Here is a 19,607-nt window from a genome sequence, read left to right as displayed (position 1 = left end):
TACTTCTTTATAGAGTTTGCTCTGTTTTTGATGTTTCTTGGTATCTATCCATGATGAGGGAAGAATAATGCATTATAGATTTACTGTATCGGAAAGTATCAGCAATTCAAACTACAACATTTGACAACTTGAACTGTTTACCTGTTGAAAGAATAACCAAGATTCCCATGGCATTTTTCATATTGTCATGATCCTCTTTTTCTTAATGTGTTTTCAATACATTTTGAACTGACTCTTCTTTCCCATGAAAACAGTGTGGGTGATTTATTTATTTTTCCTGCAGAACATTATGTGGAATAGACACAGCAGCCAAGGCTTCAAGTTACAAAGAGAAAACATGAGCGACGGTGTTTCCGTTGTGGAAGAAGCAGTTCTATTGGATCAAAAATGATGAATCCATCCTGTAATATTTGCTGGCAAATGACTGAGCAAGGATGACCAAGCTGGCTCACTTTTAAAGACACAGGCAATTACAGAAACCACACACTAGATGCCCACAAAAAGAGCTGGCAGCACCAAGCCACATTGTTGGCAAATCAGGAGGCACACCACATCAGATCCCATTAATGTCAAAGACAGACAGACAAAAACAGAAAAGCTAAAAAAAAGCCCTTATCTGTTTCTCTTTACTGTGTGATCTCTTGTTTTTCCTGATTAAATTTATTGACAGTCTTCTTTCTGCTCAAGTTACCTGCTCCAATCTGCATTTCTGTATTCAGTTTTCAGACAAAAAAGAACACACGAATGAACCCAACTCTTAAATGTAAGTTTATCATTTTGCCTATTTGCCACTGAACAAATAAATTATGACTAGTACACTGTAAAAAAAAAAAGAAATATGAATAATTTCTGAAGCTAAACTGGTTGAAAATTAAATGAGCATAAAAATGCAAATTAGATTAACAGAGCTGTGGTGCTTTAAGAGGGGGAAATTGCACACTCTCTTATTGCAACTGATGTTAGACGTTAAATAAAAGTTGCTGGAATGACACAAATGAGACATACTGTGCACTTGGCATTTTATTTTCCCTTAGGGGTCAGCTTCCTATATCACAGCTTCTAATATACAAGTCAGAAATAAACTCGGTGAGCTGTGGAATGAAGTTGTGATCAATACAGAGCAACCTTGAATAATTTTTCACTTCATTGGTTTCGTCTTTTACAAATACTACCTGACACAGGTGCCATTTATTACATCATTTTAAGATTGCTTTCTATTAATCATGAGGCTGGACAAAATGTTGTTGCAGAGGACTACATTCTAGAAGAAGAATGTATATAAAAATGTATTACATTACTTTGCAAAAGTACTGATACCCCATGCAGCTTGTCACGCTTTTTTCCCCCTCACATTTCAGCTACATTTTTTAAATATATTTTATAGAGCTTTTTTATGATAAACCAACACAAAGTAGTGCATAATTGTTATTTATTTATATTTGCAAAGGATGCATTAGTATTTAGGCCCCTTTACTTTAACATCCTTAAATAAAATCCAATGAAACTAATTGCTTTTTAAAGCTGCAGTACATAACTATTATAAAAATAAAAAAAAATATTTTTAACATATTTGCTAAAACTCTCACCATGTCATGACAGTATGTTGAGGCTTTGTATCTGTAAAAAGATCAGTTTACCCCTTCCCCCCTCCTCTCTGTGCTATTGTTGCTCTCTGAAGAAATGCACCGCTCCATACCAAAAACAACCAATGAGTCAATCAAACTGTACTTGTTCCTAAATGTTCTAATGGTGTAGGAAAAACTTGTTGTTAAGGAAAAACCATAACCATCTGCCGTCACCAGTGGCCCTGCTAACTAGCCTGAATATTTACAACAGGCTATGTTGTGGTCTGTTTGTCACGCAGTCATTAATTCAGGCAGAAAGCAGTTGTGTTTTCTGGAGTTTCTGACAGAAAATATGGTGGTATTGTGTTAAATCTTTGAGAAATCAAAGAACATCATTCTCACAATCCTGCCTGATTTGTCCAGACGACAGTGGTATCCACAGGAAGGTGGTCAGAGTTGATGGGAAGATGGGCGTGACTAAATACAGGGCAATCTTTTGTATTTTAAAGGCTATAACACAAAACCTTTAAAAATAATACACTGAAAATGCTGTAAGTCTCAATAAATGTTAAAGTTAAATAATAATTTTGCAGGGCACTATTTAAGAACTTAAGTCTCTTACTGTTCAATTGCATCACGAGTTTATAACAGCAATAAAAATAAAAGTTAGAGAATTATAAACAATCAGTAGTTATGTGTCTGTGTAATATTTGTCAGTAAGCTTTATTGTCATTGAAATGTCAACTATTTTCAGCATTTCTTTTGTTTATCATTAAATTACTTGCTAAAAATAAACAGGTTGCATACCCATGTGCATTAATATATTTGTTAAAGATCTGTGATACGTATCAGTGTTTCATCTAGGTCAGAAACCAGTCCACCTCTTGTCACTGTGTTGCATGATTTATCTATAATTAGCTCGTATCAGGGGTGACTCGCTTCACTGTTCTCATGTGGCTATTCCTTAATTCGACAAGATGTAATGACAAGATTGTCGCCGGGCAAAGTCGCTCTGTGGCAAATTTATGTTCAGAGACTGTGTCAGCATGTAAACAGCCCCTGGACGTTTAAAGCGGGCTATGAGAAACTCGTGTTGCAAAGCACATTGTTGGATAAGTGCTCAAAGGAGATTGGACCCTGTTAAACCTGAGACTGTAGTTCTTTTGAGAAGGAGCAATTCCTCAAACTCAGCAAAAGTGACACTAAAAGGGTACTTCTGGTATTTAAAGAATAAGCTTTTAAGTCTGACAAGTAGGGGAATAAGCAGGAACTTCTTTTCTAGTTGAGGAAGGAAAAGGGTGAAAGGATCATTGTTAGAATTAAATCAAACTGAACATTTGATTAATGTTACGGCTAATATCCGTAATTAATGTTACAGATAATAATTTCCTATGCTAGTAGGAAATTAATATCCTACTAGCATACAACAAAGCAGTTTATCACATAATCTAAAGAATCAAAAGTTTTAATCACCATTCTCTCCTAATTTGGGGAGTCACAAATGATATTTTGTCGTGCACCATTTGCATTTTCCTGAACCAAAAAATCTAACATTCTGGAATAAGTTAATAAAGAAAACAGCAAATGAATGCATCATTCATCTCCAATGGATCTTTAGGCAGAAGAAATCATCTTTAATAACTAACTCAATAAACCAGCGTCTGTATCATGCAAAGGGCGGGCAGCACCTTCTGTCAACGTGGTCGTCTCCCCCAGGAAAAAAAAAAGAAAACAAAACAAATGAGTCTTAAAAATAGAAGCATTTTATCACCGTGCCTGCAGAGACAAATAATGCTTTGTAAATTAGCTAAACACCTGTAAATTAGCATTTTTAAGAAACATGGCAGACGTGTCAAATCAGGGTGCTGGGTGCAGGCGGACTACTCAGGCTCATGCTAATGACTGTTAATGTTAGCTCAGAGGCAGGATCGTGTCAGCTCTGGGAACATGAGATTATGCTATGAGCATAATTTCCCAACACTTTAAACTTTTCTTAGGTCAACAATGTGCAGCACATATGACAGTAATTAATGTTTACCTTGAAGTCTTCATTTAAAACTCATGACTGAAGGCATAATTATTTCAAGTTCTTCACTCTTGTCCTGGCTGCTAAGCCACTTCTTAATAAAAGGCACATGGCAGCCCTTAGGAGTTTGCCAAAAGGTACTTGAAGGACTCTCAGACCATTAGCTCACCTGCCTAAAGACAGGTGAGGTGCATTGTTGTAGTAAGGAAATTGTACATTTTTGAGGAAATATATTATTTGAATACAATTTAGAATAAGGTTGTAACATAAAATGTGGAATAAGTGAATCTAACTAACTTCAGAACCTAACTTTCTTTTTTCCTCAACAGGATAAATGACCTGCTCTTCTTTTTAGTCAATGATAAGTAGATTAACACAACTTTATTCAGTTCATATTTAATTTTCTCTGTGCTGTAAAAATACACTACAGAAGCCAATGTCAAACCCACCCAACCCAATCAGGTGTATAATTTTGGGTTGGACTCAGGCTACAGATCAGGTCTTGGTTGGTTTGCAGTTGTGACATACTATTGGCACAACTGCAAACCAATGTTAACTTGTACATATGACTGTCTTCAAACTGACATTTAAGCAGAAAGTACATGACTAGTTCACTCTTAAGTGTGAAACAAGTAAAATGTCAAACATCAAAATCTAATTAATCTAATGTTTAATTTAGATTTTAAACAGTAGTATGAATTGAATTTTAGCTGTAAAATTGGAATTGTTAAAAGAAAAATTCCTATGCAGCATGTGAGGTACTACTAGCCTCATCTTGGATTTACTACTTTTGTAGTGGGAAAGAAATAAATATTTTTGCTTTAGAAAAGTGGGTGAGAGCTGTAGCTGAATGCAGAACAAGTGGTCTAAGGTTGCATTTTCATTCTGGGTGCATGCAGAAGGGGAATATGAACATACAGCAATGTTCAAGCTGCTTATATGGATCTCTCATTTCATTTATCATATTCTGAATAATTCACATCACTCAAAATTCTTAATGCAGCTGACTCTATTACCCCTCATACTGAAACCTATTAGCCAAAGAGGCTCAGCATATATTACCAGACATAATTCGAAGGATGGCTCTTGGTGATACCACTATAAAGGTCACATTACAGCAGGTTTTTGGTCTGTGCTTCCTAAATCAGATATAATAAAAACAGAGCACAGAAAAAAAATGCTAATATCTTGAGGTACCTTTTTCACAAAAGGCTCCAGTAAAATGAAGAGGACAGTGGCAAGAGGAAATAGTTCTTCCATGAAGCTGCATCTGATGGAATGATCCTCCGTTGTGGCAAAGATCAGCATGGCCAGCTTCAGGTTCTTGCAGAGGAAGTTTGGGAGGTGGTGTGGACAATACCAGGGTTGCTGTGCTTAATGTGGTAGGTGAAGCTGATGGAGTGGTCAGACTCAAGTAATTTTCTGTGGAGGCCATCATGTGATGTAAAGTATACCTGAATGAGAGGATTGAGTAAAATATCAATTTAAAGGCATATATTTTTTCGGTGTAAAAGGTCAAAAAACAAAAAAATCTAATAATTGTTTTGGGCCTCATAGTTTTATAGAAAAAAAGGTTCAGAAATACTGTGGTCCAGATAAGAAAAATATTTTTTAAATTTTCTTATAACATTATTTGATAATGTGGTTTATTGTGAAAAGATAATGATTATATCATCTTAAAATGTTATAGATAATTTTTTTAAACACATTCCTTTAAAAAATTACAATATAAAGAGAAATGTGTTTCCAAATTAAATGATACTGTAAATTCTTAGTTATTATTATGCCTATTTATTATTTGCTTCATAGACATAATGATTTGTCATTGAATAAAATACAAAGAGAATTTATAATTGTATCTAATTTACACAGTTATCATAATTTTTCTGCCAATAAAAATAATAATAATTGTTAAGCTGCCGTTACACTGAAATTAAAATGACAGTGAAACCTAAGCTTTATTTAGTAATGAATGAAAACGCAATACTTAAGTGTGGCTTATGCATTATTACCCAACGTTGCATTTGCATCAGGGGTTATGTGTTTTAATGAATGTGACAGCTTGAAACATTGCTGATAGCAAAACACCACATAAAAGATGTATCATTATCAACAATGTAAAATCCAGACAAAGAAAAATAGTTCAGAAAGAAACTGGTAATCTTAGTTTAGCTTAATGACTAAACAGAATATCCAAATTCTTAGTATATTTAGAATAACTGGGGATCAGAGTAAGACTGTGAGTGTCTTATGAAACACAGCGTCATGTGAAAGAAACAGTAACATATAAAATGAAAAGGACTTGGACACTTGCGTCCTGATTATTTTTAGAATGTCACAAATATTTCATCAAGTTTCAGCAGGCCTAAAAAAGTTGCCAAATTATAGTAGAGGACTAGTTTTAAAAAAAACAAAAAAAACCCAAAAAAAACATTAGTAGTATTTCTTAAAGAGTCCCTACATTCAGATTTTTGCTTAACCTGGTGTTGATGCCAAAATAACATGACAACTTTGCTTTATCAATATAAAATGATTTTTTTTTATTATAAAAAAATAAAAATGATGAAAGATAATACAAAATAGCTGTTTCTTTTCATGTTTTAGTAATAGGGATACAGTGTATTTTACCTGCATTGATCTATGTTGCTGCCAGCAACTGCATCAGTTGTGTAGAAGCTTCTTACATGGTTAATTTCTATTACTTCGATGCAGCCAGTATAGTTGTGAAGAGGCTTTGCTTTCTTTAAAAGAAAATATGTATAACATTTTTTTTAGCTTCATAATGTGTTGAACTCATAAAGTTTGAAACTTTGAGTGACATTCAGAACCATATAATTTTGACAGCTAGTTAAACCATAATCACAACAATAATCACAACGTTTACCTGATTGGGAATATATTGATGTCGCAAACCACCTACAAAGACATGGTTTGTTCTTTGAATAATGTGTCCCAGCCAGTAATTACTTGCTGTGCTTTGAATTCTCCTGTGCCCCGAAAGTGTCAGCTCTGCATCACAAGGGGTCAGATGTTGTCTGATAAAGCAAAAACATGTTAGGAAAATGCTGGAGCAGACATACACAAGCTGCCATGTCAAGAACATGCAACAAACAGTGTCTTGTAATAATTTGCCTATCGCTTGAAATTCATTACAATTTGATGTTATGACCACAAATTTAAGTGTATTTTCAGTGTAAGATTTTATTTGATAGTGTGATGAATTGACCAGTGCCATATTTTTATATGCAATTTCCCAAAATTCAACACCATGTATCTTCCCATCAACTTTGAGAAGTGTCCCTGTCCCTGCAGGATAATGCTGCCACCACCAAAGGGTTGTAGGCATGGTGTTTTCATTGAGATGTGCAGGTCTTACACTGCACATCTCACATGTAGGATTAAGGTTCAATTTTGTCTGACCAGAACCCCTTCTTTTGCATCACAGCTTATAATAATAATAAAAAAATCTTCTTATAGCTTTTTTCATGATGGTCAGATTTAGGAAATGCAAAAACAATAGTTCAGGCAACAAGATCCTCCTATACGAGTTGTAGATTTCAATTCAGTTTAGTTATATTGGTCGGATTCACACCAAAAAAATCATAACAAAACATCCAAGTAATACAACACTGCAGCTAAGTTTAGTATTTAAATTAAAAAAGAGAAAAATCTTGGCAGTTCTTTCTATCTCTGCAAGTCTTCCAGAGTAAGCATGTGCCCCTGGTTGCTTTTCTGAATAATGTTCTCCTTGCATAGTTTGTCAGTTTAGGTGGGCAGCTATAGTGCAGTTGGGTCGTTTTTTTTTAAACAAACATTTTTCCTCAACTTTAGAATTATACATTACTGTTTGTGTGGTGGTGTTATTTCACATAAACCCTTATAAAAGCATTCAAGTTTGTGTTTGTAATGACACTGTTATTTAAGGTACTACTACTGAGGGTACCTGAAACCACAATACAAGTCACACCCACAAACTTGTAACAAGTTGTAATATGAGATATTTATACAGAAAGAGGTGCACAGATTTGTTTCCAACTTATTATGAAATATGTATTGCTAACACACATATATGTACTAAAAATGCTTTTTCCAAACAGCACTGGTCAGTGGGTAGTAGACAACCAAGAGAAGTCAGACTTGGCACACTAGAATCATTAAAGTCCTCTTCTTCGGTGTTGGAAGTGAAAAGCCTCCCACACACTTCCTCAGTCGTCTCTCTTTCGTTGTTGCTCTTATTGTCTCAAGGCAAATTTGCTTTTGAGTTTGTGCTGTCCTTTATCACGCAGCAGGCCACGATTTCGATACTCGTTTTAAAACAACCATATATTAGTTGCACCGCTGTGCTTAAAACGTGTGAAGAAAGTAGCAGCCTATCATCTGGAAATTATGGTATATGTGTCAGCCATGATATCACAACCACATTTGTGCATAAGTTTAATATTTGTGGTACATGCACATGTATAATTGTTTATTTTGCTGGTATGCCCAACTATCACTAGTCTTTGGCGATTTCCCTTTCCTTTTCTCAAGCCATCTTATGAGGCTCCGCAAACTATTCTGGACCCACCCCATAGTCCCAGATTCCAAAACCAATTTTCCTTTTGGAACCAACAGGGGAACACAGATAATTACCTAAGTGCAGATTCTGGACTAACTAGCTGTAGCTTGAGGGTTCTCAGGCCACAGATACAAAGTCCCCTCTCTGTGCCTCCCAATGCCTCTTGTTCCCTGAGTAGAAGTTAGAAGGTCCATGAAGCAATCTAGTCTGATTTGTTAAGCTGGTGTTTCAGGCCGTTGCATATGCTGGCTAAACACTCGGGGCACTTGCTACAACCTGCATAAGTCCTTCCTCCAAAGCCAGCATAGAGATGCGGTTAATTTAGAAGCAGTCTGCCAGAGAGGCCTGGCCGGCAGCCAGAGGGCACTGTGCTCACTGTCCTTGAGAAGTCAGCCCCACCGGGTTTCTATTTAACATATTGAAAAGCGTCTTTGACGGGAAGATATATTAAAAGTCTATAATGAGTTAGGCAGTGACGTTGAGAATGGCTATGGTGGTGTAGCTCTGGGTCAAATCAGACAAAGATGGACGGAGTCAGCCATCAGACAATTACAAAGAATTTGCTTTGTGACACCAGAAACCATTTTTCCATACAACCAACCCCCTAGTTATGACAGCTCTCTTTCTTGCAGTGTCTCAAGGGGTTGGAGTAGAACATTATGATTGATTCATACTGCTGTTGTATTTTTCTTCCAGGAAAAAAAACAAGGGCTGGGCCTTGTAGCCCCTTGAACCTGATTGGCCTCTCATATATTTAGGGCAGAGCAGCTTCTCTGCCAAGAAAACAAGACGGCAACCTTCCCACTCAGTTTCTGTGGGAAAATAATTTGCTTTCCTTTGGCACTGCATGTTCGTTATCACCTTCAGTGTCTTAACTTGTACACATAATGTCATCTTCAGGCAACAAATTAATTTCTTTCTCTCAGTGGTGTGTTAAAATGTTTTTCTCTGAACAGAATTTTGATCTGAAAAAAAGAAAAATAGACTCTCAAAACATTGCAAATATGTTTCTAAACCAAATTTTTATAAGCTGAACACTGACTGGTTCAGCTTCAGGCTCATGCATAATAACTTTATGTCTTGAAACAAAACCACAATCTGTCTTATGTCAGATTATAATATAGAGGGCTGGCCGCGAGAGTGCTCATGAGTAGTAACATAACTAAAGGGGCCACAGCCTCACTTTAAATCATTTAAACATTGATTTTGTGCTTGGCTTTTGCTTGTTATTCTTTTCATAATGAAAAACTGCAAATGAAGACTTCAGAACAGCCAATAAAACATGGTCAGTGATCACTAATGCATTTTAATAGGCACATTCTAATGTTTGATACGCTTCTTTAAAACATAAGCCTGCCGGTCCATTTGTTATAAAACCTAAATCCTTCATCTGGTAATTCCTGACAATTATATTGCTTCCTCAAGAGTTAGTTTATAACCCTACCCTGTAAACAAATCTGCCACATTTGGAAAACGTAGGTAACAAGAGTTGTAGCTCAAAGGACCTGGGGTGTGTATACTGTAAAAAATATCAGATTTTTTACAAGGACCTAAGTGGCTTATCACTGGGAACATGCATCTTTTCTTCTTCAATAGAACATGTATTCTTGCCTGAAGCAGATAAATATCACACTGCATCTCGTTTGATGTCCTGTACAGTAAAAGCCATGAAATGTTTCCACTGCTTATTCACTTCTGCTAGAACTCTAACACATACAAAGCGCTTCTTTATAAAGCCTGAACACAACACAGATCTGATCATGAATACCTACTGTGGCTCTGCAAGCTTAAATTAAGGTGTACATACCTAATATGCACAATGTGAACTCTGCCATCATCAACGTGACTTGATGCACTCATCCGTGTAACTTCATCTTCTTCATTGCAGCAAAAGGCATACTGAAACATTTGAGAGGAGGTTTAAGTATGTAATTTGCGTTTGTCATTCTATGGCCTGTTTCATGCATGACTTCTTATAGACTCATTCAGGAAATATTTTTGTTTATCTTCAGGAATAACAAAAATATTCATACTCGAGTGTGTGTTCACAATAAATGTCTCGAGGGACTTTTGAAAAACAAGAAATTCTCCTTTTCACTAAGATTCTTAGAAATTGCAGCGTCGAAGAGTTTACTGCACATTAAGAACACATTTCACACTAAACCCCCAGCAACTGTAATTATAGTGCACTAGATCTCTCTCTAAGAATGGTACATACTACAACAACATTGCTCTACTCTATTTGCCCTCCTATTTTGATAATAGTTTGTGCCAATATTTCTCACATATTCAGTTTGATACCATAGAATAATATTCTAAAAGAAAAACAAACATATTTAAACCAGAATGACCAAACAGATAGCCATTGTGAGAACATGGAACATCTCTATAAAACCACAATTTACCTGCAAGATCCCATCCTGGATATAGAGTTTCATGAAAAAGAAATCCCCATTAATGGGTCCTTGGTCGACATATAGGAGAGTTCCCTGCGATGCTGTGGTTTGAAATCTCACATTAATGTTGTTGAGAGTTCCAAGGTCAACACCTTGAAACTCAAGGTATGAATTCCCAAAGTAATGGAGGTAGCTTGACTCTGGGAAAGAGATAAATACACAAAGCTTAGACTGTGGGAAAGGTTAAGGAGACATAAGCTACGTTACTTTATGAATCTTTAGAGTGCGATCAGCTAGGTTTCCCAATGGATCCTCTCAAGGAAAAAGCAACAGTAAGGTCAACATATGCTACAGAGAAACATCTGTAGAATGATAAAAGCAAAATGACTTGTGACAAAAGGTGTCATGTCATCGTTTTGAATTTCACAAGTAATTTTGAAGTATTTTCACCCAAGTCTACAGACAGTGCATGTTGTGGCAACAGAAGGACAAAATACTGGTAAATGGCCAGAGGCGCTAAGTGAGCTGAATTGCGCACCAGGCACAGCTCTACTGTAACACATGTCTTGGTGTAAACTATCAAGTATTTTCAAGTTTAATAGTTCAAGTTCAAGTAAAGTCATATCATTGGTGCTAAAAGTCCTAGTCAAGTCATTAGTCTTTTGATTTCATCAAGCTGAGTCTAAAGTCATTAAATTTTGATTTACAACTGGTTATGAGATATGGACCATGACCGAAAGAATGGACGCCTCCCTGGTGAGATATTCAGGGAATGTCCCACTGGGAGGAGACCAGGAGGGAGACCCAGGACATGCTGGAGGGACTATGTTTTTTCGGCTGGCCTGGGAACGCTTTGGGATGCCCCCAGTGGAGCTGGCCCAAGTGGCTGCGGAGAGGAAAGTGTGGAACTCTATGTTTAGTGCTCCAGGATAAGTGGAAAAAAATGAACAAATGGATGGATGGATGGACGGACGGATAGATTTCCAGGTGAATCCCAGAGGGAATATATATCCCTTTCGGCTTATGAACGCATTGGGATTTGAACAAAATGAGCTGAAGAATATCCCTGGACACTAAGATGCTTGGATTTCCATCCTGGAATTGTTATCCCTCTGACCTAGTCTCAGAAAAGCAGAGGACAATAGCTGGATGGACGAACTTTTCCACTTTTATTATGTTATAAAAATTATATACAAAACTGAAATTAAGATATTCATGAAAGTACTGTGCAACATTCCTCAACTTATTGTCAAAACATACTATGTTTCATGGATGAGACTAGGCAATTATGGGGTATTTGATTGAAAGTTCTCCTCCTTGGACACAGTTGGGCATTAGTGATGGAAAGAAACTTAAAAGAATGGCACTGACTCCTGCATTAGGATCACTGATGCTCAATATTTCTAATTTAAAAGAAGCAGACCAAACTAAAGAAAACAGTCAAAACCCAGAGCCTGGTAAATGGATGAAGCAATCCCAGATGAAGTAGTCTTCTGCTCTGTTTCCTTTTCAGATAAAAAAAAAATCACTAGAGAAATCAGCAACATGTTTTTTAAAGTTGATGCTGTGATTAGTCATACAGCTGTAAAGTGTGAACTTATCAATACTTGTCGAATGCAGAGTTCTAATAAGCCAGACCTCTTTTGATCTAGCAGAAAATCCTTAGGGAATTTGGAAAGCCAGCTAACCTAAATACCCACATTCTCTCTAGGGAGCAACATTACCCAAACCCTGAGGAGTATCCTGGGATAACAAAAAGAGAGAATCATCAGGATCAGACCTACTGCGTTGCATGAATTAATCAGGATAAATGGATGCGGAAGCAGTGCCGTACTGTCTTCTGCTTTGCTACCGACAATGGGGTTTGCCAATGCTGATGATGGAAAATTACCCCTCAGAGACAAAGCTATTCATTAATTTTAAAGCCTTGTTTAGTCTGATGTAGTCTTTGATGCATTAGGAGGTTGCTGCCAGGAAGCAGCATCATGCCTCATTAACAGTAGATTTCAGTCTCTTCTTCAAAGGTCTACTGTTTTTACTAATACCTATTGCATTCACACTCCAGATTTTTGCAAATGCCTTAGGTAACTATTCACATCCTATCTAAATTGTAAATCTACACAATCTTTCACACTATGCTCCATATCTGTTTTTTCACTGTTAACATAATGCTGACAAAGCAATTTTTCAACCCTCTAATCTGTTCAAAAGCTTTTCTAGTTCCTATAAAGGGAAAATGTTGTCTACTGAGGATATTCTTTGATATAAATCTTTCAGATCTGATTTAATTAGGGCCAGTTCTGATACATGATCATAAAAGAGGTGAGAAAACTGATATAAGTCATATTTAATGGAACAAGGAGAGGAGGAGCGCAGTGTTGCGGCACAAACTGTAGGCGAATGTCAGCAGGGTTAAAGTAGAAGACGTTCCACTAGAAAAATATATCTGAAGAAATGTGAACTAAGGATCAATTAATTGGGAGACAGAACTTTGATGGGGAAATTTAATTAATATGGACTTAATGTACCATTTATTAAAAAAAAGAAGTCATGATGTAAGTTCTGCTTTGCCGCTGATTTATTGGGTAAGGTAATAGACTGACTGATTGAACTTGTCACAGGACAGAGATAAAATACTGCAGAAGACCGTTCTTGGACCTGAGCAATTTCACAGTCCCAAAAGAAGGCAAAAGGTCATTCTGTACTTACAAAATTGGCAGAGAAATAACCTATAATAGATAAGATTTTGCTGAATATCCTTCCTCTACTATAGACCATGAAGGATCCAATTCAAAATATATTATGGGCTTTTTCTGGTTTTGCTGGTATATCTATGAGCCCAAATCTTGAACAGGTAATTTTTTTTTCTGTAATTTATAATGTAGATATTGACATGATAGCATCACCAGATGACATATAACTAAATTAAAACAAAAAACTCCACAAAATGATGTTGTGTGTACTAAAGTGAAATGAGACACTCAATAAGAATTGGAAACATTAAGAACAGAAGCACAGCAAAAGGTTAACAAAATAACTGCAATTTGTCAGTAATTTGAAAGCAATTCTTTTCTGTTTCAGTGTCAATTGATATAATAGCATTATATCAAAAATAGCATTGTTAATCTATAAAAAAGATGTATTACTACCAAGATATCACACAACAAACATGTCATTATGGGTAAAAGTGCTCTCTCAGGACCTTTGCCATTTATAGTGTTGCAAAACGTACTGATGGAATTGGTGAGAAATCTAAAGCTGCAACCAAATTTTTGCATGCACTTCATCACACAAACCACTTTTCCATTGTCTGACTTTAAATCAAACTTAATTTTTCCTGTCTTATGTTAGTTAGGATTACCAAAAATATTCCACGTTTGTTCAGTGACCGAATAATAAACAAAAACTGGTTTTAGACATGTTTTTGTTTTGATACTTTCTTCTTGGAGGGACACCTGTGGCTGTATGTTAAGGCCACACCTCAAATCTCAAAGTAACAGTGAAGTTTAGAGATGAGAACATTATAATGTGGGATTGTTATTCAGCGTGTGGTATTGCCAGACTTTAAATAATTGAAGGAAAAATGAATGGAAAAATTTAATCTGATCTTGTTGGTAATCTGAAAATAGTATAGATTATTAAGCAAGACAATGATTCCAAACACACAGCCAATTAGCTTCAGAGAAAGAATATAAAGCTGGTAAAATAGAAATCAAAAGCCAGAGAATGGACATAACTGATAACCATAATGCAGAGAAGAGGCCAACAGAACCTTTAAGACAGTTTGTGGAAAAAAATGGGTCAGAATCACATCCAAGTGATCCATAAGGCTAGTACTAAATACAGTAAGAACGCTCAGTACTTATTGCCTGTGTAATTTCACTTCACAGTACATTTTAGTTGTTTTCGTTGTATGTTTGGTTTACTAGAGTCTCATCTGAATTTCACATCAATATCCCCAATATAAATATTTGAAAGAACATAAATTGGTTCAATACTTTCCTATTGTAATATTTTGATATTTTTTTAAATAAATGACTGATACAACTGCTGGAATGCAATAAAAAGAGGAAATACTTCTAACCGGAGGATGTATAAAATAAGCTTTAAATGTCAAATTTAAGAACCATTTGTTATTATCATTATTTGTAATTTTCTAATTAGAGAAAGTCTTCATGACAGCAATATTAATTCACCAAATCAATCAGAAAAGTTACAGGAATCAGTATCTAAATACAGACAAAGTGTGTTACAAAAAACATAATCTAGGGCACCAAAACAAAATCACAGATGTGGGAATTAAGATTAATAGTGGAACTGCCGTAAGAGGTGCTGAATGTTAAAGATGACTAACATCTTACTCATCAAGGTGATTTTGTGCAGCTTCGAGGGGGTAATTTGATTTCCACAACACATGGCAGCAAAAGATAACAGCATCACCTGTGTCATGGTGATCACTTGAAGGAAAGTCAACCAAATCATAGCTTAGCAGGAGTAAGCCTCCTTCCATCCCAATTTCAGATTCTCATCAGCTTTCACATTACATAGTAAAGGTTCTATACTGTGTAGCCCAGTTCTATATGTACAGAGCAGAAAAGAACTGATTTAAACCTTAAGGTTTATTTCGAAGCAGTTCCGAATATTCTTTTCACATTAGAATAAAAGAAAAGAATCGTATGCTGTCAATGTATCGTGCGTACACCCCTCTTATGTTTTGACTTCATTTTAACTTGATATATATATTTCAGAGATTGTGGAGCAGTCTGTGGTTTAAAGGAGCACTGAGTCTATTTCAAGCAGCACCAAGGGCACTGCATGTGTTTAGATGGTGACCTAGTTTAATAAACTCGTGAGTTTCTGGCTCCTCTTACTTTAAAACTTATTTACTTTGATTATGCACTTATGTGTAGAAGAGTAAAAGGATGTTTCAGTGTGCAGATGCTCGGGTTTGTTTCCTTTAACAACATTTTTTGTGTACCTTTAACCCTTTCTTAACCAGTGTGCTGACTAAGAGCTGCATCAGGTGCTGTGGGGAGGACTCAATTACATTTGGCCCACACTGATTTTCAGAGTGTCGCAATAAATTGGCTCAAGCTTGTCTGTGTTCAGTAGATCTGTTTTACAGTTCTCTGCACAGTTTCAAAGGTAGACAGACCTCATCTGTCACAGAGTAACAATCTGTCCTGCACTCCTGAATTCCTCCTCTTACATAGATGACTGCATCCAATCCCAATAATGTGTAACAGATTATGTTCAGCATCTGTCATTTGAGATCTTAAGGATGTAAGACCAAATACTGATCAGCTATATTACTCTTTGGAATCACATTTCTTCCTCAAATAGATATAGACAACACAATTTAGAAGAAAGCACAAAGATATATTTGCACAGAATGTCAGCACAGCTGCACGGAGCTCCTATGACCAGTGTTGTATAAAGTACTGAAATCTCAGAGTCAAGTAAAAGTATAAGTACCTCTCCAAAATATGACTTTGGTAAAAGTCCAAGTCACTGACTGAAATGTTACTTGAGTTAAAGTCTTAAAGTATCTGAAACTTCTTGTACTTAAGTATGGAAATTACTCTAAAAATGGATGTACTCAAGTAATGTAATGAAAAGTACAAGTAAAAAGTAAAACAAAGCAAATGCAGTTTGAATGACATTTTTTATATTTTGGTAAACTTGTCAAATACACTTAAAATAATGTACCCAACCAAGTGCAGGCAAAATTAAACCTGCTAATAGATATACCTGCAGGCATCATTTAGTTAAGAAAATTAGGTGCTTTACCTATAGCACAAGGTTAACTTAACCTGCTTTACAACTGAACCAGCTTCTTAGTATACCCTCCAGGACAGAAAATACAAAGTTTTTGTAAGCCTTAAGTTTTCCCTTCAAGTAAGGTCAGTGCTGAAAATGAGAAAAATAAATAGTACAGAAAATGCGGCCAACATGAAGAAAAAGAGCTGTTACGATTACTCTACTTCACAAATCAGTGAATCAGTCAATGCTACAGTCAGTAGGTGGTGCACACAACTGGTCATTATGCAAAAGAAAAAAAGAATTGGGAGGGAAATGCAGCTTATTGGCATCTGTAAACCTGGTTTTGAACTTGCATGCCTTTCCTATATTTGTTAAATTTAGTCTAAATTGCTATCGCTATGGCTTCTGTCCCCCCTTGAACAGAGGAGTCTAGGTAGCCTGCTACAGTCAACATTAGGCCTAAGCTAAATACACCACGTGTGGAACTGAAACAATGCCAAACAAAGTTCATTTATGCTCAAGATTTCACAATACAGTAGTGTCTAGTGACCAAGCTATAGTTACTGAAACAGGAGGATTATAACCATTTCATAAGAAGTTACCTCGATGTGTTTCTTCAAGTTGGACGGGGAGTTTTTGTAAGATAGAATTTCCACATCTTCGGGCAGGAATAACATACACTGCATGCGGTACGACGAATCTTTAACACCCACGAAAGAGTATATTGTGTTTAAATAAGACCATGGGCTCTCATCACCAGCTGGTGGTTCCCCTGGAGCCGTGTCCGACGTAGTTGCAGTCGTTGTGGTCTCCGTCTCCTCCTCCATGTGGCTGCTGCTGATTGCGAGACTTGCTTTGTGTTTAATGGGAGAAGCGAAACAGGTGTATCCTATTGGTGGTGATGAACAAGCCCAGGCAAGTAGGCTACGGACTTTGTTCGGTAGCCTGCTTGCTACTTGCTAATCAGTAGGTGGGGTCAAAACACTTGCGTTTCTCCATCCATCCATCCATCCATTTTCTGTTCACCCTTGTCCCTAATGGGGTCGGGAGGGTTGCTGGTGCCCATCTCCAGCTACGTCCCGGGCGAGAGGCGGGGTACACCCTGGACAGGTCGCCAGTCTGTCGCAGCACTTGCGTTTCTCTCTCTCGCTTTTTTGTAACGAGTAACTAAACCACACATTGAAAATGTATCGGAGTAAAAGTACGCAATTAAGTTCGGAAATTTAGTGAAGTAAAAGTGAAAGTCATCAAAAATTTTCATACTCGAGGAAAGTATGAAGTACTCCAAAATATACTTAAGTAAAGTAGTGAAGTATTTTTACTTCGTTACTATACAACACTGCCTATGACAATCTCTGAATCAGAGCTTATAAATCATAACTTGTTACTTTCAAAAGGCTACATAAAAATTCAATTTAGGGTAGGACTCAGATTGTCTTCTTTCGTTCAAAGCTAGCAAAAACCTGTGTAGCTGTGTTTGCTCTGAAGGACATGGTCACTATGGATTTTTAATTCAAAACCAAGTTCCTGGAATTGGCCTCATTACTTTACCACATTCAGAGTTTATCCATTTAGAAAGTGCAACTTAGAGTCAATTTGTTTAATATATAATGTTTACACGAGTAAGAAGAGTAACATGGTTTCCATATGGCAGAATCTTTGGAGGTGCAAGTTTAGTTCTTCAATGCCAAATCACTTTGAATTTCCATCTCATAATGAAAATTTATCTTGGCCACAAAAGAATTGATCAAAAATAAATTGATGAAACATGTAGAACTACAACAAAAATAAAATTTAAATAATTCTGTGTAATATGAAAACATTTAAAGTTTTTGAAATGCACAACCATCTCAGTTTTTAGGGCTAGCAAGAGTGATGCTAACCCCCTAAGTTAATGATAAACGAGTTCATCGAAAGTTAATTGATCTTATCATTCGACTAACAATTAATTGATAAACGTCCACTTTGTTAAAAAACTGAGCTTTCTCTTGTATCAAGAGGGTTAGTCATATTTCCATAATACAACATAACACAAAGGGCTAAATTTGACTATATGTGAATGATTAAAATCAAACATAAAGGGTGTTATTATCATCTGTTGGAATTTTGGCCCATTCCTCCACACATAATTGATGTAAACGAGTCAGGATTGTGGACAACTTGCATGAAAACACCTCAACAGGTCTGCCTACAATTTTCTATGGGCTTGAGATAATAATTATGTCAAGATAGCTAAAATTTTAATTGTGTCACACCACAAGACATGTCTCTTAAGATTGTAGATTTTTTTTTTCTTTGCGTGTATTTGCAAACACTACAGTACTCCTTTCTCTGTGGATCGTGACGCTTTTCAGCTTTTGTCAGCATCTTCCCAAGATATTTTGCTTTTGTTCTGGTCCTGATATGCATGCTCTGCATCAAGGCATTGTCAATTCTGACAATAGAACTTGTTTATATACGTGTTACCTTTGGGTATCAGGAAATTGTATCCAAAGATCAAACTTTCGGGGGGTCCTTAATTCTCTTCCTGAAATCCTGACTGATTACTTTAGAGTTTTTCATAATGTTACACAAGGAAGTAGTCTTAAGGAGAGCAGCAGACACCTGGTTTAATATGAAAATGCTGTATCTTCCGTTACAATGTTTTATTGACACAAAGAGCTCAGACGGTATTTAAATTTTAGTGAGTGTAGCAGAACAAATGGAACATAGGAAGTAAACAAGAAGTGTTCTTAATTACTACATAAAAAATGTTTTTTTTTTGTTGTTTTGGACTATTTGTCAAATATTTTCATGTCAATTGTCATTTACATTTTCTAGATAAACTCCTCAAATGTAGAATGTGAAATCTGCTCAGGTATCATAAAGTGGGATAAAACTACAGACTATACTAACACATTGATATTTTACCACAAACATTTTTTGTAAGTACACAACATGGTTCATACCTGTGGATGGTTCAACTGTTGGTACTGGGCTTAGTGCTGGCATTAGAACCCTGGGTGTGTAGCCGCTAGTGATGTTCTCGCTTGGCGTCACCAAGGGAACAGGATTCGTATTGGGAGGCAGGCAGCTGACCTTGTTTATGCCATCTACACAGGAAAACGCTTCTGGACATGGATTAAGCAGGCAGTCATCATAGTTGTGCTCACAGTTCCTCCCCTGTGTACATAAATTAGACAACCTTGAGATGTGTCATGCAACTCTGTGTTGAAATGCTAAATGAGATGTGATGTTCATAGTATGAATCGTCAAAGTAGTTTGTAGATTTTAGATTTAATAACCATATTATTAGAGAT

At 36.3% G+C, this 19,607-nt stretch overlaps 1 protein-coding gene across 2 annotated transcripts in view; it reads right to left on the bottom strand.

The window, feature by feature from the left end:
* The window catches only part of eys (eyes shut homolog), a 171,944-nt gene that overhangs the window by 57,594 nt on the left and 94,743 nt on the right, over positions 1–19,607 (bottom strand). For both annotated transcript variants that reach the window (XM_032553124.1, XM_032553125.1), the window contains 6 exons: positions 19,257–19,470; positions 10,555–10,745; positions 9,957–10,048; positions 6,476–6,626; positions 6,220–6,332; positions 4,789–5,045 (listed from right to left, as the gene is read on the bottom strand). In XM_032553124.1, coding sequence (XP_032409015.1) covers positions 4,789–5,045; positions 6,220–6,332; positions 6,476–6,626; positions 9,957–10,048; positions 10,555–10,745; positions 19,257–19,470 — 1,018 coding nt within the window. The remainder of the gene's footprint in view (positions 1–4,788; positions 5,046–6,219; positions 6,333–6,475; positions 6,627–9,956; positions 10,049–10,554; positions 10,746–19,256; positions 19,471–19,607) is intronic.

The sequence above is a fragment of the Xiphophorus hellerii genome, chromosome 22 (assembly GCF_003331165.1).
Source record: "Xiphophorus hellerii strain 12219 chromosome 22, Xiphophorus_hellerii-4.1, whole genome shotgun sequence".
Lineage (NCBI taxonomy): Eukaryota > Metazoa > Chordata > Actinopteri > Cyprinodontiformes > Poeciliidae > Xiphophorus > Xiphophorus hellerii.
Note: the sequence above shows the minus strand (reverse complement) of the source record. Positions and strands in the feature narration are given on the sequence as shown.